The sequence below is a fragment of the Impatiens glandulifera genome, chromosome 3 (genome assembly GCF_907164915.1).
Source record: "Impatiens glandulifera chromosome 3, dImpGla2.1, whole genome shotgun sequence".
NCBI classification, from domain to species: domain Eukaryota; kingdom Viridiplantae; phylum Streptophyta; class Magnoliopsida; order Ericales; family Balsaminaceae; genus Impatiens; species Impatiens glandulifera.
Window position 1 is genome coordinate 22364185 of NC_061864.1, and position 26356 is coordinate 22390540.

Below are 26356 nucleotides of genomic sequence, written 5' to 3' on the forward strand. Positions count from 1 at the left end.
ATCATCAACAAACATATTGATTTTAAAATATATAATAAAATATACAACATCTTATAAAATACATCACTAAATTTATTTATTTATTTTATAAAAAATAAATAAAATAAATTCAAAATTTTAATATAAAATTTATCTTGCAATACAATTCTAATTTTCACAAATAACTCTCTAGGTATGATTAATTGACATATTATCATATTTTTGAATAATTATATAATTAATTTTAATATTAAATTAATATTTTGAATATTAGACATAATACTTTATTTTAATAATATATTATCCAAAAAAAAATAATATAAATAGAATTAGGATGTTTTTAAAAATAATATTAAATATTTTGATATTATATAAATTAACAATTATAATAGATTTAAATAAAATAACAAAAATAAGTAAAATATGTCACTATCAACAAACCTAGTTTAAATAAAATAATTTTGATTCAAATTTTAATTTTTACAGTAATATAGTAATATAAAGTCTTTAACTATTAAATTAATTAAAATAATTGATTTATATTTATAAATTTATATAAATATATTAATTGAAATGATATATTTACACTGAAAATTAATATTTTATTATCACGAGTTTAAACATGAATTGTCAAGGGACGTAGCCGACTGAGATTGATGATTAATTTGTCGAGAGATAAAAGTCGTGTGAATGTATGATTGAAATTGTTGGGTGATTTTTTAATAGATAAGAGACGTGTGAAAAAGTGATGTCACGAGATGGAGATGTTCATTGGGATTGATAGTTTAGTTTGGCGAAAGACGTGTGAAAATAGTAAGGTCAAGAGATGAGAGGTCAATTTGAATTGTTGATTGAATTATTGAGGGATAAGAGGCGTTAACATAAATGATCGTAATGTTACTTTTCCCAACTCCTTATATACAATGTACGTATGAATGGAGGAATAAAGAGAATTTTCTACTTAAATTGAATTGGAATTTATAATAGATAGAGATTAAATGTCGATTGAGATTGGTGGCTGATTTGTCGAGAGATCAGAGTCATGTGAAAGTGAGGTCACGATATGAGAGATCAATTGTGACTGGTAGTTGCCTTGACAAGGGATAAAAGGCTGATGATAAGATTGAGATGGATGATTGGTTTGCTAATGGATAAGAGTTCGGTAATAAAGAATCGTAAGATCACGAGATTAAAAGTCGATTGAAATTGATTATTAAAAATATATGTGAATAAAATTTTGATAACCAAAGTTTTTAAAATGTGAGGTCACGAGATTAGAGGTCGATTGTGTTTAGTAGTTCGTTTGTCGAGGGATAAGAAACGTATAAAAGTGTGAGGTCACGAGATTGAGAGGTCAATTAAGATTTTTGTGTTTAGTTTCGCGAGATATAGGAGGCGTGTGTGAGGTCACGAGATTATTAATGAGAGTTGTCCATTGAGAAACAAAGAATATTAATACTTAAATGTGTGAATGAGATGGTTGTGTGTTCGAAGTGTGAAAATGAGGTCGTGAGATGAGAGGTAGTTTGAATTGGTGGTTGGTTTTGTCGAAGTGAGGGTAAAAAGGTCGCGGTAATAATATTAGATGGTTGATGTACAAAATATTTGAAATGAGGTCACAAGATTATTAATGAGATGTTGAGTGCAAAAGTGAGGTTGCGAGATTAGTAATATAAGAAGTCTATTAGGAAATAAAACATATTGTTGGTTGACCAAGAAATGAGGGTAAGATATCAAAGAGGAAGAGGTTGGTGAGTTGATAAAAAAATCTCTTTATCTAATTTATTATTTATTTTTTGATAAATTACGAAAACAACGATAAATGAGAGGAGGAAAACGACCACTAGGTTGTCTCAATTATTGAAGTCCATAATGTTTAAACAATAGATGTTGATGACGAAGAGGATGATGAAGGCAATGAAAACGACGATGACAACAAAGAGGTGAGTCTTGTCTATTTCAACAATTTTGTATATGTTGTATTTTATATTAAATATGTAAACAATAAGGATGGAGACGACGATGAATATGAAGACAGTAATAACAATGAAAATGACGATGACAAAAAAGAAGACAATATAAATATGAATTTTATTAGCAAAATGACATTGCATTATCAAGCATTATGATAGTTAAACTAATTACTCTGGTCACTTAAGTGCTGGAGTTGGGTCCAGCTGTCCCAACTACAATAAATTCAAAATTGTTTCTAAGACCGGTTTTATAGCTGACCAAGTTACCCTTCCATATCGTTCACAATTTTCCAACTTTGAACATTATATTTATTAAATAGATTTTTCAGTAGAATATATAGTTTAATAAATTTATATTTTAATTTTATATACTCATTAAACATAACAATAATTAATTTCATTTATCTATTTTTTGGGTTGCTGTTTGTATTATAAATTAATTTATTAATAATTATTAAATGATTCTTACAAAAAATTAGAGAGTCTAGTGATTTGATACTACTGTAGAATTTAATAATGAATATGGACATAAAATTGTGTTCAAAGCAGATTTGGTTTTCTTTCATTGTGCTTTTTCGGAAATATTTTTTTTTAAACTGGAAACACACAGCATATATATATATATATATATATATATATATATATATATATATATATATATATATATATATATATATATATATATATATATATATTTCCAAAATTATAAAGATCTACAGAAATATGAATCCTTTTTTAAATAAAAATATTATATCAAATATAACAAAAACAAAATCTACAATCATTATAGAAAGAATAATATTCATAACAAAATGGAGTAAAACATCACACAGATTATGTTCCAAAAAAATAATATGGATCTCAAGACAACAAAAAATCATTTTTAATTTTAATTTTTTGGTAAAACATTTTTAATGAGTTTTTTTTTTATTAAGTTAGCACCACCTCTCAAATTCATAAATATTTTTCACTTGAATTATTTTCAATAATGATTATAATAAAATACAAAATTTCAAATAATATCACCTTCTTAGAAATGAGTCGCTCTAATATAAATAGCTAATTGGGAAAAATATACATCAATGGACTTAATGTTTCATTTGATTCCAAATTTCAAATTAATAATTGTTGAATGAGTCAAAGAACTTAATTAAAAATAATAATAATAATAATAATATTGATAATCTTCATGAAAAAATATATAAAAATTGAGCAAAAGGAAAAACATGGAAAAGGATATAAACGATGTGCTTCGAGGTAATGATGCAAAAGCTATGACTAGAATTACTTATATGTCACGTTTACTATTAAATATTAAATTAATTAATAAATATTAGTCAATGAAAATAAAAAATAAGGATAAAGGGATCATTTCACATAACAAAAAAGTCATTTTTATAAATATTACGAGGGATAGGTTATTTTTGAAATTTCCCTTATTTTGAGGGTTATTTCATCAAATTTCCCCAATTGTAGAGATGGTTATAATAATTTTTTTAAAGATTTTTTAAAAATAAATAATCAATATTACATCCTATCATAATTTTACACAAATTTAGTATTAATAAGCTAAAAAAATTAGTAGTATAAGTTCAATAAACATAATAAAGTATATGACAAGTTTAGTAATCAATGGGGACTTCTCATCAAACTTTTAAGTATTTTCTTGGAATTAGATAAGGGGGTTAGCTATCTTTTGCATCTCAATGACTTTTCTCCTTAGAAAATTTGAAAAAGCTGAAAACTTTAAACATTCAATGATATTTCAAAAAATTCTTAAATATCTAAGGCTTTAAAATAAATCAAATCAAAACAAAATCATCTTCATTTTTCAAAAGATTGTAAAATGAAACATTATAAAGCTATTAAACTCAAAGAAGGCTTAAAAAACAATTCTCAGTGACAAAGATTGAAGCAAAAACTTTAAAGTTGGATAACATTGCTCTTATTTTTTTTTTCCACTCCTAATAATTCTTTTTTTTCAATTAATCTCAAGTAGTTATAAAAATCTTCTTATGATATTTTTAATTTGAAACAACCTATCTTAGGTTGAGTAACTATTATGGAATAATTGTTCTTTCTATTTTTGTATGTCATAATGAGATAATCGAAAAAACTAAATTAAATAGAAAACAATAAAATCAAGCACACATAAATACATCAATTTAGTATAAAAAATCCAACAATAATAAAAATTACGGGATTCATAGGCTTCTTAAAACACATTCACTATAATAGTTATACCAAAGTCATTTTTAGCACCCTAAAGATTTACTAATACAAAGTTTTCACCGTTAATGGTGGATTACAAAAATAATGACAAGAAAATATCTCACCGAAGTGAAATACTCAAACGAGTATTTGAGAGAAGTACAGACAAAGATCTAGACTAGTTAGATTGTAGAGAACTCTGCGAAGATTCACCACTTGTGATTCGAGAAAAAACCGACATCGTTCGACTTCTCGATTGTCTCGCCGAAACTCTAAATATCTAACCTTACTTTTGTTTATTCACTCTATATGTCTAGTTACTAAAAATCGTAATGCTTATTATATAGTATATAATAATATAAAATATAACAATATATTATATATTATTAATCCAAGCATAATGGGTTGGTCACCTATTAAGAGATTTTTCCAACAAGTGGTATCAGAGCATTTGGTTGGACTAGTCAAATTTTTTATGTGCCAAATGAATAAGCAAAATTCGATCGAGATGATTAGTTAATCTCGACGAACTTTTTAGTCTGGAAATGCATGATGTTTGATCTGTTGATTTGTAAAGATCTATTTAGGCATTTACAATGAATGACAAAGCCATACACGATGAGCGATGAAGATTAAAAATAAATAATTGGAAAGCAGTTTCTACGATCAGGTAGTAGGTTGACCAAAACATTTTCAACTACATTGAAGAAGAGAACGACGCACAAACTCTTTGGAAAAAGTTAGAGTCGATGTACGAGAAGAGTTCTTCTAAGAACAAAACGATGATAATTCGACGGCTCATTAACTTGAAGTACAAAGACAGTGGAAGTATGACAAAGCACACTAGTAAGTTCATTGACTTGGTGAATCAAATGACATCAATGGAGATAACTCTCGATGATTAGCTACATGTTCTACTAATTCTCAGCTCGTTACCATACATGTTGGAAACGTTGGTGATTTCATTGAGCAATTCATAGAAATATGATATTCTAACCATGAACATGGTTAAAGATAAATACTGGAAAAAGAGAAAGATAAATCTATTTCAGAAGCCCTAATAGGTGAAAATTCAGAGTCTCGTATAAAAAGTAAGAACATATCTCCACACGACAGAAAAGAAAGGAATGACTCAAACAAATGAAGATTGAAGTCTCGTGGTGGCCTTAAATACTATCACTATAACAAACTGGGGCACATGAAGAGAGGATGTTAAATATGAAAGCGAGAGCAAAATGAAGGGAAGAAGGGTGAAAAAAATTAATTTGGTTATAGAGGGCGACGATATCGTCGTGTGCGAGGATGGTTATGTTAATCTTATAAGTCAATATAGTGAGTGATTGATTGATTATGGTGTTTTTTTCACGTTATTTTGTATGGTGATTTTTTCTCTATATATTCAAGAGGAGAAATAGGAGATTTTCGCAATCTTCGAATGGGTAACGGCGGTTCATCGAAGATAGTGAGTGACATTTGTTTACAAACTAACGTCTACATTAAATTGATACTTAGAGATGTGAGGCATGTTTCAGACATTCGCCTCAACTTGATTTCTACGGAAAAATTCGACGATGAGGGGTTCAATAATTATTTTGGTAAAGGTAAGTGGAAGTTAATCAAAGGTTCACTCGTGATGTCTAGAGGAACAAAGACGAACAAGTTGTATGTAATGAAAGCCAAATTGTACAAGGGAGAGATAAATTTAATCCATAAAGATGTGGATATTGATTTGCGGCACAAGAGGCTCGATCGCGTCAATAAGAAGAGACTTCAAACTCTCGCTAGAAAACAATTTCTTCCCAATTTGCAAAGTACGTCTCTAAAAACCTGTTATGTTTGTTTAGCTCAAAGAAACACATATAGTTTCATTTCATACACTTCTTCTGCATAGAAAATCAAATGTTCTTGATCTGTTTCATACTGATGTTTGTTCTATGCAAAAAAATTCTCTCGATGGAGCATATTATTTTGTAATATTTATTGATGATCACTCTAGATAGAAAATTTTGGTTTTATGTTTTGAAAACTAATGATCAGGTGCTAGTGATCTTTAAAGATTTCATTCCAAAGTTGAGAGAAATAAGCAGGAAATTGTGATGCGTGATGTCAGAGAACGACAACGAATATAGGAGGTTGTTTGAACGTTATTGTAAAGATCACATAATCAGATTGGAGAAAACACCTTCAAAGACACATCAACACAACAATATGGCTAAAAGAATGAACCGAACGATTGAAGAAATAGTGTCATGTATATTGTCTCATTCAAAATTACCCAAATTCTTTTGGGGGAAGATAACAAAAACCATAGTTAACTTGATAAACATTTCTCCTGCATTAGCATTGAACAATGACATTTCGAACATGATTTAGATAGGAAAATATATCTCTTACAAACATTTGAGAGTCTTTGGTTGTAGAACGTGTTCGTTCATATCTCAAAAAATGAAATATTGAAGCTTGAAGATAAGGCAAAATTGTGTGTTTTCATGAGGTACAGTCAAGAAGAGTTCAGGTACTGATTGATTATGGGATCCGATGATGAAAATCATGAGAAGTAGAGATCCGATGATGAAAATCATGAGAAGTAGAGATGTACACGGACTCGAATATGGTTGATGACGTTGATTCTAGAAAGTCCGTTTTAGGATTTCTAATGATCTTCACATGAGTAGTTGTCTCTTGGCAGTCCAAATTGCAGAAGTGTGTTACTCTATCTACCACAGAGATAGAGTATATCGCAATCACTGAGGTTTGTAAGGAAACGTTGTGAATGAAAAAATTCTTAGAAAAATTGGGTATACAACTAGAAAAATATACGGTGTATAATGATAGCTAGAGCATTATTTATTTCTCAAAAAAACTCCACATTCTATTCGAGATTCAAGAATATTGAAGTGAGATATTACTAAATTTGAGATGTGCTCCCCCAAACAATTGAATTTGGAAAAGTTCATACCAGTGAAATTGGATCTGATATTATACCAATTTTTTTTCAAAAGAGAAGTTTGAAGTTTGTCGCGAAGAGTGAACTTATTAGAACTCATTCAATGATCTGAAGGGGTAATCGTTGGGTCCAGCTCAGCTCACTTGATGGATGCTGGGGTGACCGACCCATTTGGTTTATTGATCCAAGTCAAATGGACTGGTATGTTAGAGAGAAATACCATCAAAGTATAGTGCTTTTTATAGTGATTCATCGGAAAAAAGGTAATCGGAAATCAATATTTTATCTTAGGAATTGAAATTCAAAAATGTCATATTTCAAAATCTTAAACCTGTTCTAAGTTTTAAAAATAATTCAAACAAAATTAATTTTTCAATCAATCAATTCGCAACAATCACTTCACTCATTTTATTAACCAAAATATTCTCTATTTTAAAATATTATTTCTTATTTTATTTATTTATATCAATACTCTTTAGTTCTTTTTATAAAAAATAATCAATCATTTTCTTAAAATCATCGACATTCATTATTTTTTTCTCCTTTCTAGTTTTTTTTTTTTAAATTCAATCCGAAGACCTAAGGCTACTTGTCACCTCTGAAACATATTTTTCTATTTACGACTCAACTATATGCATCAATTATATCAACATGGCTCATTCTACTTGGTTTTGAAGTCTTGCTCATCAACTGGTGAGTTACTACCAATCAGTTTGTCTATATTAATGATTTTTTTCCCTGTTAATTCATAATAAAATGTCCTTAATAAAAAAAAAATTAAATTATTACAAAATGAATAGAATAAAGATGATAGTCACTAATTGAATAATAAAATAAACATCCATTGCCTCAAAGTCAAAACTCTATAAAAAAAAAAAATTGTTTTTCAAAATAAATATTTTTATTAAAATAAATAAAGAATAAATAGTTACATTTGGCAATTAAGGACATGAAAGTAATCAAGAAGACATATTTGAATCTCACATCATGATGCTCTGCCCTGCAGCTTTCAAGATGCTATTTTCCTTCATCAACAATCTGACCTTCTCCACCTCATCCCATTCATTTCTTCCTGCCAACATATTAGATAACAATACATAATTCCCAGAATTCCATGGTTCAATTTCAATAAGTTCCTTAACCGCAAATTCAGCAATATCCAGATTATCATAAGTTCGACAACCACTAAGCAAAGCACCCCATATTGCAGCATTTGCCTTCATGGGCATACTTCTAATCACTTCATAAGCCTCCTTAACTCTCCCTACACGCCCAAGAAGATCAACCATTATTCCATAATGTTCTATTTTCGGTTCAACTTCATACTTAACAATCATTGACCCAAAATAATCCAAACCCTTTTCCACCAACCCTGAATGGGCACAACATGTCAAAGTACCCACAAAAGTTGAATGATTTGGGGCAACACCCCCTTTCGATATCATCTCCTCAAACAAGTCTACCCCTTGTTCACCCTCACCGTTCAAAGCTAAACCCGAAATCATCGTATTCCAAGAAACAACATTCTTTTGTTTCATTTTCTTGAAAACAATGAAAGCCTTTTCAAGATTTCCACATTTGCAATAGAAATCCACTATGGAATTCCCTACATTAATGAACTTATTGATTAGTTTGCTCGACTCTGCATACGAGTGGATCTTCTGGCCAACATCTATTGCATCTGCACCCAGACGTGCACAAACTGGTAATATCGAAACCAAAGTCGCATCATCAGGTTCATAGCAGTTGTTATCATCCTGCATTTCGAGAAAAATAGCCAAAGCTTCTTTGTCACGACCATTTCGAGCCAAGCTAGAGATGATTAAATTCCAAGAGACAACACTTCGTTCATTCATCTGCCTAAACAAATGCAGCCCTGTTTCAACATCACCCTTCTTGCAAAAACCATTAATCATTATATTCCAAACAATCACATCTCTGTGAAGCATTTCATCGAACACCTTACGTGCGTCGTTCATATTCCCTTGTGAAGTGTAAAGTTGAAGTATTTCGATCCTGATTGCTGGAAAGCGTTCATACCCAAGAGAAATGGTCTCTGCATGAACACCTTGGCCAACCTGAAATCCAGAAAGATTAGAACAAGAGTTGAGTAGAGGAGCAAAAGTGTATTCATCGGGCCAAATAAGACGGCTTCTCATGAGCGAGTAGAAATGAAGTGAGTTCTCGAATGGGCCGAAACGAGAGTAGCCTTTGATCATGGAATTGAACAAGAGGATGTTTGGATTTTCTGTTTGCTGGAAGATGGATTCTGCATAGAACATTTTGTTTAGTAGGCCACAAACGGAGGTGAAGTGGGCGAGGACTTGGTTGGACTGATGGAGACAATGGCGAAGTATATGGGCGTGAATCTGAGTTAGTCGAGTTCGAGTTTTGTGGCCATGGAGATTGCTGAGAATCCTCTTCTCCACGTCTCTGCTCATCGCTCTGTGTATTTTCTTTTTCAACTTTTTCTTCTTGAGAAGAAGCAACAATATACTCTCAAAATTCCAATCAAATTATTTGAAAATGAAAATATTAAAATACATTTTTTAAGTATAAAATTAAATTTATAAATACTAATAAAAAAATGATTTTTTTTAAATATTATGCAAAAATATATAAATAAAAGTAGTTTAATCTCAACCACAAAAATCATTACAAAGTTGAAAAAAAAAATCACAATACAAAATAGTAATAAACAAAAAATTATTTATTTATTTATCTTATTTTATAAGTTTTTTCTTTAATTTTTAAAATTTTAATATATTAGACTATAAAAATATATTTTTAAAAAAATATTACCACTTTTTTTTAGCTTATTTTTCTGTTCCAGTTAGACAAAGAAGAATAAAATTTCCGCATGATAATAACCTTATTAAGTTAGTCTTTTACTAGTTTTAAGATTAAGGTCGATTAAGACAATCAGATCTCAGCAGGATAATAACTTTATTAAGTTAATATTTCACTGGCTTTAATATTAAGTTCTCTAAATTAATTTAGGGAGGTTATATTGAGATTAGCTTTCATGTCTATTAATATACTCAAATAATATGACAGTAAAAGAGAGTCTAAAAAATAAGAAGAAGTTAGGCCATTGTCATACCTAATTAAACAAAACATTATACCATTCCTATTTTTAAACATTTCAAATATTATTTCTTCATTTACATTATGTTTGAGATTATCTTGAAATTCATTATCTAGGTCTAAAAGAGTATTATTTCTTTATTTAAATTATCAAATAAATGTTTTAAAAAGTATTATTATTATGATTTGGATTATTTAAATAATATTAATTACATTGAGTTATAAAAAAAATTATTTAATGATAAAATAAAAAAATATTAATATTATAATATAAAAAAAAAATATTGAGAATTTAATTGATGAGACATGACTGAATAGTTGAAAATATAATAAATTATTTTAAAATAATTCAAAATAAATACCTATTCATTAAGGGAAATTTGATTGAATAACCCTCATAAGAGGGTTATTTCCACTTTTAACATGTCATTAATAATTTTATCATTTTTGACCTTTTGCCAAGGCAAAAGGTCAGTTTTACCCTTTATTAAAAAAAAAAAAAAAAATTGGTTTTCCCCTTTCTTCTTCCCTTCTTTCGTTCTCCTTCCCTCTCACTCTTTTCAACTCTCTCTCTTTTCAACTCTCCCCCTCCTCCGTCTTCGACCTCCGACGACGACGAAAAGCTCCCGAAACATCAACGGCGATCCAAATCCATGTAACCCTTCCTCTCCCCCGACCTCCGACGAGCCCTTGACGAAAAGCAGAACGACTATCCATTGAAGGTAAGTTTAGGGTTTTATCTTATATTCCATGCATGCTCAAATGGAAGAATGGTTTAGGTTTAGGTTTAGATTTATTGGCTGTTGCAGGTTGTCGAAGGCGAATGTACATCTGTCGCCTGCGAATGCGCATCTGTCGCAGACGAATGCGCATCTGTCGCAGACGAATACGCATTTGTCGCCTGCGACAGATGCGCATCTGTCGCCTGCGAATGCGCATCTGTCGCCTGCGACAGATGTCGCCTGCGACAGATGCGCATTCGCAGGCGACAGATGCATTTTTCGCCAGATGCATTTTTCGCCTGCGACCTTTTGTTTACTTGGTTGTTTGTACAAACAATGTTAGTTTGCTTTCTGACATTGTGATTTACTTATCAGATAACTCAGCACAAGTGGGAATGACCCTTTATGTAGTATGTTGATATTGAAGGTCTTGGGTTGGATGACTACTATGAGTTAAAATACTTGTGCTGAGTTAATGGGTGGTCTGTTTTTCAGGTTTTCGGTACAAGAAGGACTCTGTAATGGAGGTGACTGAAAAAGAGTTCAATAACTGCAATTCAACAAGACCCATTTCGTTTTCTAACAATGGTCATACAAAAATTGAGTTTGAACGTTCTGGGTTGTTTTATTTCATTAGTGGCGCTTCTGGTCATTGCCAACTTGGACAAAAGATGGTAGTGAAAGTTATGTCACCGGACGAAGATGGAAATAACCGGTCTTCTTCTTCTATGTTGTCCGGTGCTTATGGAGGAATGATGGCTATGATTCATCTTGCTCTGTTTTGTTACTTTAATTAAATTTTTAGTGGTTTGATTAAGGTTAATTTATGTTTTTAATTATTTCGTATTTATGGTATAAACAAATTGTTTCTAGCTACTTTGTTCTTGTTTTTTTAACCCATTTATCAACTTTTTAAGAAACCCTTCTTTGGAAACCTACAACATATATCAAATCACTACTAATGGTATGAACAATGCTTATAAACAGTGATAATCTTTTCATTAATCCAGGAGCAATAGAAACATTTGCTCATTAAATTATTAAATTTCAAGTATTTTGATTATGATTAATGAATGAACCATTAGATTATAAGAAATCATCTCTATTAATTAATAATTAATGATATGAACAAATTGTTTCTAACTAGCCTAATTAGAATAGAGATCTATCTATCGATCGATCTAACCAATGATTTATCCATGCATGGAGAATCCATATTAAAGAAAGAATTAATTAATTATAAGATAAAAAGAGTTCTTAAAAAAAAAAAAAAAACTAGAGCCGGGCAAGCACAAGCGTTTTAATTAATACACATGCATATTGATTGATCCATTGTTATCTCTCTTTTATGAGCCATCGGCCATGATGATCATCATCATCCATAAAGACACCATCATCATCTATCGTTATAATCATGGTGATCTTGATCTCAAAAACAGCAAAACCTAGTTTTCTTCTCCTGCAAATGAATAAATGAATTAAGGGTGTGAATCCCATGAATTTTATAAAGGTATGATCTTTAGACATATACCAAGGGTACTGATAATTTGATGTGGATTGAGGAGGGGCGGTGGCGCCGGAAGTACCGCTTGTTTTCTTTTCATCTCTAGCTTTGGCAAATATAACGGTGAAACCATCTGCAGAAGATGGATTGTTTAGCCTAGTATTTTTCAGTCACCCATTGTGATTTACTTGTGCTGAGTTATCTGATAAGTAAATCACAATGTCAGAAAGCAAACTAACATTGTTTGTACAAACAACCAAGTAAACAAAAGGTCGCAGGCGAAAAATGCATCTGGCGAAAAATGCATCTGTCGCCTGCGAATGCGCATCTGTCGCAGGCGACAGATGCGCATTCGTCTTCGACAGATGCGCATCTGTCGCAGGCGACAGATGCGCATTCGCAGGCGACAGATGCGCATCTGTCGCAGGCGACAGATGCGTATTCGTCTACGACAGATGCGCATCTGTCGCAGGCGACAGATGCGCATTCGCAGGCGACAGATGCACATTCGCTTTCGACAACCTGCAACAGCCAATAAATCTAAACCTAAACCTAAACCATTCTTCCATTTCAGCATACATGGAATATAAGATAAAACCCTAAACTTACCTTCAATGGATAGTCGTTCTGCTTTTCGTCAAGGGCTCGTCGGAGGTCGGGGGAGAGGAAGGGTTACATGGATTTGGATCGCCGTTGATGTTTCGGGAGCTTTTCGTCGTCGTCGGGGAGAGGGAGGCTGGATCGGTCGAAGACGGAGGAGGGGAGAGTTGAAAAGAGAGAGAGTTGAAAAGAGTGAGAGGGAAGGAGAACGAAAGAAGGGAAGAAGAAAGGGGAAAACCAATTTTTTTTTTTTTTTTTAATAAAGGGTAAAACTGACCTTTTGCCAAGGCAAAAGGTCAAAAATGATAAAATTATTAATGACATGTTAAAAGTGGAAATAACCCTCTTATGAGGGTTATTCAATCAAATTTCCCTTCATTAAAGTGGGATATAGCTGTTAAAAGAACTTTATTTATTTATTTGTAGGCTAGGCTGTTTTCACAATTTTATTTTCATTTAAAGCATTATAAATGACATATATAACTGTACAAAATAAATATTAATTTAGAAATAAAATATAAATATATTTTAGTCAGTTTATACAAATAATTCAATTCAAAATAAACAATATTATTGTTTTCAAATAATCCAAGATCAAACAAGGCAGAAGGTTTAAAAGAATTGTCCTTGTAAACAAAATAATCCAAACAGGCCTTGAATGTAAGAGTATCTCGGTAATAGCCACGAGATATTGTAGACGAGTTCACGAGATGGATTTAGAGGTATTATTTTATTCCTTCGAGGCTTCTCATCTCACATTATTAACTCGTGTTATCAACTTATCGCCATTTATCGTGTTTATTTAATTTTGAATAAACAAATATTATCTACTCCAATCAAATCACATTTAATTACTACAACATAGAAAGCAAAGGAAAGTTCAACAAACCCCACTTTATATTATATTATTCTTTTCGTAATTAAATATATATGACCGGTTTAGATCTATATATCACTTAATTTTTTTAAATTAATATTTTTTAATTAGAAATACGCACAAGATCTCATTTTTTTAAATTATAATTTATTTTAATTAAAAAATAACACAACTGGTTAGTTTGATTATTTTTAGTATTCAACTTATGGCTAATATTATTCATTTTTAATATGCTTAATTATTTTAACTTACTATTTTTATTTGTTTTAAATTATTCAATTTATTCACTAAAACTCTATAACTTATTACACATTTATAATTTATTCACTTATAAGGTGAATCAAAATAGCGAATATATCTCCTTTTCTAGTCTAGGTGACAACAAAATGTGAATATTTTTAGCGTCCTCTTGAAGTCCTAGGTTCGAGCCCGTTAGTCAAGAAGTTTTGTTCGTCAAGAAGTTTCGTTCGTCTGATTAAATGATTCAGTGTGTTTGCGAGCTATATACTTAACCCATAGAAATTATCTGCACACTCCGAAGAAGAAACATAATTTCGAAAAAAAAAAAAAAATAGTGAATACATCTTTTAAGATTAAATGTTATCTAATATGACCTTGTTCGGTTATGAGTTTTTTTACAAACCAAGAGAGAGAAAAATTGAATGATGGGTGGTGATTTGGAGAAGATAATGATTATTTTTGGTAAAAACACTTAAAAAGTATTGATATATATAAATAAAATATAAAATAATAATTTAAATTAGAGGGTATTTTAGTATTTTAGTTAATGATTTGAGTGATATGATGGATAAAAAGAGAATGATTTGATATTTGATTTTGTAAGAATTTTACGAACAAAGCCTATTTTTATTTATAACCCTTTAATAATTTACCTAGGCCTCGTTTGATCTTTGGGTTTTTGGGATAAAACCCAGGTTTTATCCCAAAACCCAACAATCCCATCATCAATCAAATCAACACTTTTATTAATTAAAATACCCATATTATCCTTACTTAAATATTTTATTTTATATTTATAAATATATATTATTTTATTACATTATAAAATTTATTTTCATATAAATTAAATTAATAAATTCATTTATTTTAAAAAATTATATTAAATATAAATAAATTTAAAATATAAATAAAATTATAACATTCTATATTATCTAATATACCATTTAAATTTTAAATAGTGTAAATAAATAATTATGTTAGAAAATAAAGTACATATATTTAAATAAAAATATTTATAATATTAATTTTATGTAAAAAAATTATATTAATTATATTAAATAAAAATAAATATACAATATAAATAAAATTATAATCTATTATTATTTTATGTAATATTTGAATTATAATAGTAGTTATTTATAAGTATTTATAAAAAAATTATTTATATATTAATAAAAGTTAATATTAATATATATATATAGTTTTTTAATATTTATTTTATTATATTTAAAATTTTATTTAATATAATATTATTTTATTATATATATATATATAGAGGGAGAGAGGGAGAGAGGGAGAGAGGGAGAGAGAAGGGTATAATAGGAATAAAATTAAAAAAACTTAGTTTTTTATCATTTTCATCACACAAGGGTTATTTGGAAAAAATCCAGGATTTATCCAAATAACCCATACATCAAACGAGGCCCTAGAGTACCTCAAACAATATACTATTTATGAAAATACTTATATTTAATAAATGTTTAGTAAAATTATTGGCCTCTTTTTAAAAATCCAAGTCCAACTTCAAGTTTTTTTTTCCAAGTATTTTATTTTTTTGTTTTCTTCAACTTCATTATAAAGGATTGGGCTAGTTTGAAAGAAAAAGACAACTGGGCTTGATTACTAGTTTGGGCCCAAACACGACTCAAGCTTTTGGTTTTGAATTATGAATTCCAATTAATGAAAAATAAACAATTTTATTAAAGTTATAGTTATTTATTTTCATTAGCAAAAATAATAATAGAATAAAATATGTTGTTTATCTGAGAAAAAAACTCATTATGAGTAATTTTAGTATAATCAAAAGGAAGAAAAATAAAATTAGAATTAATATAATTTAAAAAGTCATTTTTCTATAAATGAGTCTTTTCATGCCATACAAATTAAATCTTAGATATTAAACAAATTATAAGAATTAGGGCTCTTCCAAATAAATTTTCTTTAATGTATAATTCAACCTTTATTGTTTCCAACAAGCATTATAATACATTTTCACATTCACATTTTGTTTTAATTATAGAAATTAGGAAACTTTTGTATTTTTACATTTTTCAATACTTTGATAAAAAAAAATATATAGTTTCCTAATATTTCACCATAATCTATATATAATGATGTTTAATTTTTAAAGTGTTCGGATTGTCGGGTCGAGAGTTGTGGTTAATTTTGATATATATGTGAGAGTAATGGATACTTGGGTCGGATCGTGGATTGACCCGCTCATAAACTTAAAACAATTAAAAATAAAATAAAAATAATATAGGTATATTTCAAATTTATAACATAACCAAACAAGTACAACGTTTTAACCAACTAGGCTAATAATATTTTATATTTTAAATTCAACATCAAATTTGATAAACGCGAGACATCTTAACAATATAGGTTTAACATTTTAACTAACTAATCTATATATATAATGATGCTTAATTTTTAAAGTGTCCGGATTGTCGGGTCGAGAGCTGTGGTTAATTTGGATACTTGGGTCGGATTGTGGGTTTACCCGTTTTTAAATTTAAAACGGTTAAAAATAAAATTAAAAATGCTAAAGGTATGTTTCGAACTTGCAACCTAACAAAACAAGTACAACTCTTTAACCAACTAGGCTACAAAGACTTTATATTTTAAATTCAACACCAAATTTGATAAACGCGAGACGTTTTAACATTAATATAAGTTCAACTTTTTAACTAACTAATCTATATATATATAATGATGCTTAATTTTTAAAGTGTCCGGATTGCCGGGTCGAGAGCTGTGGTTAATTTGGTACTTGGGTCGGATTGTGGGTTTACCCGTTTTTAAATTTAAAACGGTTAAAAATAAAATTAAAAATGCTAAAGGTATGTTTCGAACTTGCAACCTAACAAAACAAGTACAACTCTTTAACCAACTAGGCTACAAAGACTTTATATTTTAAATTCAACACCAAATTTGATAAACGCGAGACGTTTTAACATTAATATAAGTTCAACTTTTTAACTAACTAATCTATATATATATAATGATGCTTAATTTTTAAAGTGTCCGGATTGCCGGGTCGAGAGCTGTGGTTAATTTGGTACTTGGGTCGGATTGTGGGTTTACCCGTTTTTAAATTTAAAACGGTTAAAAATAAAATTAAAAATGCTAAAGGTATGTTTCGAACTTGCAACCTAACAAAATAAGTACAACTCTTTAACCAACTAGGCTACAAAGACTTTATATTTTAAATTCAACACCAAATTTGATAAACGCGAGACGTTTTAACATTAATATAAGCTCAACTTTTTAACTAACTAATCTATATATATATATAATGATGCTTAATTTTTAAAGTGTCCGGATTGCCGGGTCGAGAGCTGTGGTTAATTTGGATACTTGGGTCGGATTGTGGGGGTTTACCCGTTTTTAAATTTAAAACGGTTAAAAATAAAATTAAAAATGCTAGAGGTATGTTTCGAACTTGCAACCTAACAAAACAAGTACAACTCTTTAACCAACTAGGCTACAATGTGTTGACCCACCCATAAATTTAAAACGGTTAAAAATAAAATTAAAAATGTTATCCGTAATTTTTTTCACGGTTTTTTATATTATTACTCGTGCAAATGCACGGGCTAAATGCTAGTTTATATATAATGATGCTTAATTTTCAAAGTGTCCAAATTGTCGGGTCGAGAATTGTGGTTAATTTATATATATATATATATATATATATATATATATATATATATATATATATATATATATATTAAATGGATACTTGGGTCGGATTATGGGTTGACCCGCCCATAAACTTAAAACAGTTAAAAATAAAATTAAAAACGTTATCACATTTTTACCGTAATTTTTTTTTCACGATTTTTTATATCATTACTCGTATAAATGTACGGGTTACATGTTCTATTTATTATTTTTCCCGCATGTTATATTTATTATTCTTTCCCACAATATTAATTTCGATAGATTTCAAATAAAGAACATTTCACAAAACAAAACAGAATTTCTAATGAAATTTTCTTACCCGTAACTTTGATAAATTTGATTAAATGCATGAATTAACATCTTTCTTTCATTCACAATTCTAAAAGCACACGGATTATTATTATTATTATTATTATTATTATTAAACACTTAATTATTCCACAATTTGGTAAAAGTTATCAAATCCAAATTTTTAAAAGTAATTTTGATTCAAACATATAAATAATTAGGCTATCTATCTCACAAGTCACAAGATCTCTAATTTTTTTTAAGTTAGTTTACATACAAGTTACAACATATTCAATTGATTCAACTTCTTTATCACATAAAGAACATACTAGAATTATGATAAGGTAGAAGCATCATATATTGTGGAATCTTACTGATCCGCGTGTTATGTTAATTTTATGGTAAATTTATCAACCATGGTATAGGGGCAAACATTTTCATTCATCAATTATAAGTTAATGTTGTAGGATCATTACCTTCATTTTCAATGGAAATATATGTGAGTTAAAAATCTAATTTATAGCCATCCATTTAGACTCTTAACAAGAATACCTTCTCTATTTCTAATTAATCATTAACTATGTTTATTAACAAAAAAAAAAAAATATCTTTTTCATGAGGCTATTCCAACAGGCAACACCAAGAACATGATTGACAATTTTTACATTCATGAACTGTATTTCTCAAATAAACTCACGGGAGGATTTATTGTCTTTTTGAATGCCTTACATACCGAGGTGTTATTTAAAATTAGCGTATTTTAAAAGATTTTGTGGGGTTCACATACAATTTTTTTATACATTTAAAAGATGACTCAGCCTTTAAAACATCCTTGAGAGATTTCCGTAAACTCACTTTAAGAATTTTATCAAAGGATTTAGGTTCATGAATAAAACTAGCTTGCTTGTCCCAAAAACAACTCAATTTGAAGATGTAAAATTCTAAAACTGATACCCTTAAGTTTTTATTAGTTAGCAAGTTTTGTCCACTTACAATAATGAAAACTTCTTTCATACTTGATTAAATAGTGTGGCTTTTCAATTCTAAGTCTTATTCTTCAATTTTTCATCCAACCACATGCACATTTTGGGTTTTTATCTTAACACTAAAAACAATATGTTAAACAAATTTGAGACTCAAATTCTTTTTTGAGGTGATATATGTTTAGTGAACAATAACAATGATTTATTTATCCAGTAATATAGCAGAACCGATAGATCGATGTCTTTGATTGTATTTTAATTGAATGGTGTAGCTCTCCTACAGAAACAATGAATAAAAAGTGATAAAATAGATCATTCTTATGATAATATTAAACTAGAGAAACTCTTATTTATCAAGTTTATACTCCATAGAATATTTTTTATTTATTTAGTATACTAATGTGTTTGTTTATATTGATGTGATCACCAAACACATAAATCATTTTTTTTAAGTTTAATGAATAATTGTGAAATATAATAGTTTCCATACTTTTGGTGGTGTCATTATTGCAATAAGACTATTCCCATGTGTAAAATTGCCAGCATAATCATGATATTGATTACAAACATTGCTGTAAAAGCCAATAAATCTATTTCAATGAACATCCTCTATTTTAGCAATCTGTTTATACATATTTGAACAATCAGAACAAATTTTTATGAAGAAATGGAAATCAATAAACAAACACAAAAATAGAGATCAAGTATGAATATAGACTCTATAGTTTTGTGCAACTTGACTTGTAAATCTAATTCTGAGATTTTGTGTATGATTGATTCGTTAGGATCTATCTAATTATAATATTACTTTTTCAGTGATGGTAATATATAAAAATAATATTAAATGTCAACAAAATTATGATAATAGAGAATTAAATCTACCATTAATTTACAAAAACACATAATATCAATCCTTATAATTTGTATACCCATCACGATACAAATATTTTCGCTATAAAATAAATTATAACGAGTTTTGTACATTTTTTTAAAGTTAAAATATTTCATTTTGTACAAGAAAATCTATCTAAAGCTATGTTTGATGTCTGTTCATACTATAGATTGTAATATTTATTTTTGTTTGCTTTTTAATTAACAAAATAAAATGCATTAATAAAAGAGAAAAAAAATAGTTAGATTATTTAAAAGAAATTTCATATGTAATTGATTTATTAGAGCTTGTTTGAGCAATAGTTATTTGATTATTAAAATAATTTAATAATATAAAATTGTAAATAACCTTACATATAATAAGTTATAGTGATTTTATTAAAAAAACATTATTTTGACAAATAATGTTAGTTGTAATTTGATACTTTGAATTAGAGTTGAAACTAATTAGATAAAAATATATTGGTTTACTATAATTTTGAAACACCGCACCCATGACCAAACTTATATTTTTTTTGTAGACAAGAAATTAATTAGAATAATATATATTGAATTTATGAAGGTATCATGATCCCATCATGATTTCTACCTTATTTATTATATTTGTGATTCAATCAGATTAATAAACCATCATTTGATAAAGTTATGTAGATTTGGTATAAATTTATTAATTTTATGATTAGAGATCTGTCTCAATTTAATAAACAATTTTTTTTATTCATTTAGATTATAACCATAGTACACTGTTCAAGTAATAATAAGTTATATTTGCTCAATAAAATGTTGATAAAATATATTGTAAATATTTTATTATTATTCAAATATAAATTAATTAATAAAATATTTATACTTATAATTAAAGTCAAATCTAATTTGAATTGTTTTAAGATGGTCCACTGTATTAAATATATATTGATAATTTATTAAGGACCATTATGATCCAACTGTCAATATTTAAATGGTTCAATAATTAATATAACTAGTAACTATCACCCTCTCTCAATTTAATTTAATTTAATAAAATTTTAAAATTTTATTAATATATAATAATAAAATAAATAATATTTTAATATTTTTATTAGTATATATTAAGTGATGTAAGAGGGAAAGAATGAGTGAATAATAATTGATTAGATTGAATTATTTAAACCTCTTGGATATTGTTTGTTTTAACTTGAGTTGTGATCTAAATTTTTTATTTTATTTTGATAAATTATGTATGCTACAAAATTCAGTGACTTAATATGCAATAATAATTAAAATAAAATATATTATAATTTTAGACATTCTTATTTTGAAAAAAAAATATAATATTATAATTTGTACTAATTATTATTTTTCAAGTCGACCTCTTATGAACATGTTATTGTTTATTTGTTTTAATAAAAATTAAAAAATGATACAAGTAAAAGGGCCAATTTGAACTTTTAGTCTCATCCTTATCCTATAGTTTAAATTATTAAGTTCATTTTAAATTCTCACATAGTTGACCTAGTTACTTAATTATATTTAATTAAATAATTCAAATCACAAAACATTATCAGTATACTGGATATATATATTTTTTAAATTAAAAAAACTAACAGATTAGATAAAAAAAATAAAATAAAAATAAATTATAGTTGCTTTTAGTTTTAAATGAAGTTTTATGTGCATATAAACTTTATTTGTTTCGTGACCATAGTTGTTTAGTTCTATTTAAATAATTTATAAATTAACCTTAATTAATACTAGTAGTAATTACTCTTATATAAGATATATATATATATGGTATAAAAGTATAAATTATAACAAATATAAATAGTATTAGTTATTGATGTTTGGTATGAACAATAAGAAAATGATATAAATTATATATAATTTATAATTTTGTGTTTCATATATAATTTAAAATTGTAGCCTATATTTTATAAATATAAATTTAAAATTATTATTATTTATATTTATTTACTTAGATTATAAATAATATTATTTATTATTATAAATTATTGTATTGTTATTGTTTTATAATTATTATAATTTTAATTAAAATATAAAAAAATTATAATGTAAACAGTAAATTATATTATTTAATCTAAATATTATTAATAATTATAATAAAATAAACTTAAAATAAAATTAAAAATAATATATAAAATAAAAAATATTTTTTATAATATAAATAAATATAGAATATAATAATTAATAAAATTATCTTCAAAATTTTTTTAAAGTATTTTTTAATTAAAATATTAAATTATATAAAAATATATTGAAAATGATTATATATAATAATATTATTAAAATTAAATAAAATATATTTAATATATTATATAATAATAAATTATATATAATATTAATAAAAAAATATAATAAAAAATAAAATTATACAAGAATAATATTATATAAAATAAAGAGATTAATTATTATTTTATATCAAATATCAAATATAAATTTATATTATAATAAAAATATAATCCACAAAATATTAAAAAACATATATTTTATAATATATCAATGTCAAATATTCTTGTACTAAATTATTTGTTTGGTAAGATTTATTAAATAAATTTGAAAGATTTTATTATTATTTTATTAATTATATGATTCAATTTATAAATAAAAAAAAATATATATTTTTATATTTTTTAAATAAAATAGTTTATATTATATATTAATCTTCTTTAAATCTTTAAATTTTATATATAAAAAAATACTTTTTAAAAATTTATTTTAAATTAACATTAGATTTATTTTCAAATAAATCTAATCAAAAGATTCAAAACAACTTTGAAAAAAAATGGAAAAATATGTTTTATTTTTTTAAAAAAATTATAAAATTATAATAAATTAATAAATAATTTAAATTTATATATTTTATAATCAAAAGATTATAATTAAATATTTTCAAATAATAGTTTTCGTGTAATAAAAAATATTATTTATAATATAAGTAAATATAGAAAATAATAATTAATAAATTTATTTTTAAAAATTTTAAAAAATATTTTTTAATTAAAATATTGAATTATATTAAAAAAAATATATTTAAAATAATTATATATAATAATATTAAAATTAAATAAAATATATTTAATATATTATATAATAATAAATTATATATAATATTAATAAAGAGTATAATAATAAATTAAAAATACATTTTTTTTATTATATATTAATATTCTTTAAATTTTATATATAAAAAAAATACTTTTTAAAAATTTATTTTAAATAAACATTTGATTTATTTTCATATAAATCTAATCAAAACAAAAAAAACTATAAAACTATAATAAATAATCTAAATTTATATATTTTATATTTAAAATATTATAATTAAATATTTTCAAATAATACGACCGAAATCAAGTGCTGTCCCAACTAACGGGTGACAACACTCTAGGTTACGTGTCACGCTTCTCATGGGGCCCACATATTTTCGTCCAATTTATATACAATAATTATTACCCATCCGTGTTAGTGTATTCTCCGTCGGATCAACTAACCGTCATCATCCTACGGTTTAAAACAGAGCGTACAGATTAAGCATCTTAAAAAGTGCGTGACCTCATAAACCATTCTTTTGCCAGCCCATAGCATTTCATGATAGACCGGTTCCAGAATAAAAGGTCCCGGTTTACCGTTTCAAAGGAATAGTAAATATCCAAACTACCCTTGAAAGAAGATGATAATTACGAAAATATCCATCGTCTTCAATCCTATATATGTGATGCTTGAGTAAAGCTAGGTTTGGCGATTTGGCCAGCCAAAACGGCGCTTCTCAGATGAATCGTCTTCTTCTTCGTGAGAATTTTCAGTTTTCTTCTCTCTCTTAAAATCATTCCTCCTCTTTTCAAAACCTAATGGATTCTGTTTATCGTAAGAGCAAGCAAATCTGTCATAGCAGCAGCGGCGGAAGCAGTTTCCAGAGATCCATATCTCCTTCCGGAAGGTTCTGTTCATCATCAATTTCATCATCTTCATCTGCTTTCGCATCTTCAATCTCAGGTTTATCTTCAAACTCTAGCGGCGGTTTCTTCACTAGATCTGCTTCTCCAACGCGTGTTAACTTCGGATCCTCTCAAACTTCTCAATCCATTCGCTTCTCCATCGATAGATCTACATCTCCTGGCCGTTCGATTGCAGTTGCGAATAAGCCGAAACAGAAGGTTTCAAGTCAGAAGAAAACATGTATGTGTTCGCCTACAACTCATCCAGGCTCTTTCAGATGTAGTCTTCATAAGAATGGAAATAACCGTCAGAGTAGTCAGAATCAACCGACGACGTATCATTCGAATCGGCTTTATGCAAGAAGATCGGCGATGACTAATTCTCTTGTTCGAATCGGAACTGTTGAAGGAGATCTGGTGAGAAGAGCTTTAGCTGCTTTGATACGTCCTTCGTCACATCAACAAAGGAGAAGAGCTGATTTCCAGCCAAGGCCGAGTCGGTTATCGATTATGTCCAAGGCTGAAGATGATTGATTATTGAGTTTTTTTTGTTCTTCTTCTTCTTCAATATCCTACTTTTTTTTTATATGCAGTTGTTTTCAGTAGTTGTATACTGAGCCGGTATTCCGGCGACGGCGAAAGGAGAATTGATCGGTACCATCCGCGGCCAATTTATGGCCCGATTTTTTCGATCTTCTTATAGGGGGGTGGGGTGGGGAAGAACATAGATCTTATCTATCTGCTATCCATCCATACATTAATTTAATTTCTCATATGTAAATCCATATCATTTAAAACGCTCAAACACAAACTAAAATTGAGATCAAAACACAAGATTATGATGAAGACAATAAAGATTATATATATATATATTGATTTCATTTGGTTGTTCATATTAATGATCTGCGTTGTTTGTATCCATTGCAGTCTCTGTTCATGAATGTTGGTAATGTGGCGTGATAATTTCTTCGATAAGAGTGAAGAGATCAGATCTATCATCTGGGTTTATGGTATGAAAAATTTACAGTTTTTATATAAGTTGCCATTGATGAATTCTTTAAAGCTTTTTTCTTCAACATTTTGCAGGTTATTCTTCTATGGTGTTCAAAGAGATGCTTGTACTATCTATTTTTTAACAAATAGTACAAGTTTTGTTAAGATAGTACAAAATTATTTTCTTATTATATAATATTTTTAATTATGATATTTTTATAATTGTTAATTGATAAGATTATAAATAAAATTTAATTTTAATGTAAAAATTAATTGTGTAAAATAAAATAAAATATTTATTATTTGATTTATATTATAATAAATGTGATAAAATAATAATATTTTTATAAAATTTGATTTATTTTTATGTTTAATTATATTATATTAATATATTAAATTATAAAAAATGAGAAGTATATAAAATTATGTAGAAGGGCATCTTTTACAAATTTATGTTACATATGATTTATAATTTGTTTTTTTATAACATAATTGTAATTTATTACAATTAATTACAGTATTAAGATTTAAATTTCACTCTTAAATACATCTTCAAAGTGATAATTAATATAAAATATTTAAAATTTTAAAACAAATTTTTTCTATATTTAAAAATTGAAACTACCAAACACATATAAAATTAGTATATATCATTTATTAAACAAAATCTTTAAATAATAAATAAAATATAATGTATGTGTATTTGTAACAATTATTTTTTCTTTTTTTATAGAGTTTATTAAATAAGATAATTATCATTGAATAATTTAAAATTTTATTTATCAATATTTTTATAGTTATCATTTTATTTATTAATTTTAATTTATATGTAGGGTGTAAACACAAATTTAAGTAAAACTAAAATCTATATTATTTTGTATTTAAATAAAATTGTTGGGTTGCGAAAATGAGTTTAGGAGGAAATATTTATTAAAAATAGTGAGATATTTTATTAAATTTGGTTTAATTTTAAACATAAAGTTTTGTAGCTTAGTGGTTCGACTTAAGAATTTTAAATTTTATTTGGTTATTAGTTCGAATCTCACCAAAAACATATTTTTATCAATTTTTTAAGCTAGACTTAGACAAAAAAAAAAAAAAAAAATATCATCATTAATTGTACCAGTGGTTGGGGCAGTCCAAAACTCAAGGCAACAAAAATTTATATATTGATGTTGATTGACCGAAGTGTGAGGTCACACGATGAAGATGAGAGACTAATTGAGTTTGGTGGTTAATCTGTGGAAGGATAAAGACCGGTAACAAATGAGGTATTGATGGTTAAAAATATGTGAATGAAATGTTTATTAATTGAAATGTGAAAGTGTAGGAGGTCATTAGATTAGAGATACATTAATATTAATGATTGGTTTGTCGATATAATAAGAGAGATGTGAAAGTGTGAGATCATGAGATGAGATGTCGATTGAGATTTGTGGTTA

General features: G+C 27.1%; 3 protein-coding genes across 3 annotated transcripts; 2 read left to right on the forward strand and 1 right to left on the reverse strand.

Annotated features, from left to right (window-relative positions):
- Positions 1-7965: 7965 nt before the first annotated feature.
- On the reverse strand, positions 7966-9567 carry LOC124931185 (pentatricopeptide repeat-containing protein At1g09190). The gene has a single exon (XM_047471582.1). The coding sequence runs from the start codon at positions 9549-9551 to the stop codon at positions 8091-8093; it is 1461 nt and encodes a 486-aa protein (XP_047327538.1). The 5' UTR covers positions 9552-9567; the 3' UTR covers positions 7966-8090.
- Positions 9568-10951: 1384 nt separating this feature from the next.
- Positions 10952-11716, forward strand: LOC124929996 (early nodulin-like protein 1). Its single transcript, XM_047470368.1, has 2 exons — positions 10952-11006; positions 11415-11716. The coding sequence occupies exons 1-2, from the start codon at positions 10952-10954 to the stop codon at positions 11714-11716; spliced, it is 357 nt and encodes a 118-aa protein (XP_047326324.1).
- An 11995-nt stretch (positions 11717-23711) lies between these two features.
- LOC124930987 lies at positions 23712-24620 on the forward strand. The gene has a single exon (XM_047471364.1). The coding sequence runs from the start codon at positions 23835-23837 to the stop codon at positions 24453-24455; it is 621 nt and encodes a 206-aa protein (XP_047327320.1). The 5' UTR covers positions 23712-23834; the 3' UTR covers positions 24456-24620.
- The last annotated feature ends 1736 nt before the right edge of the window (positions 24621-26356 follow it).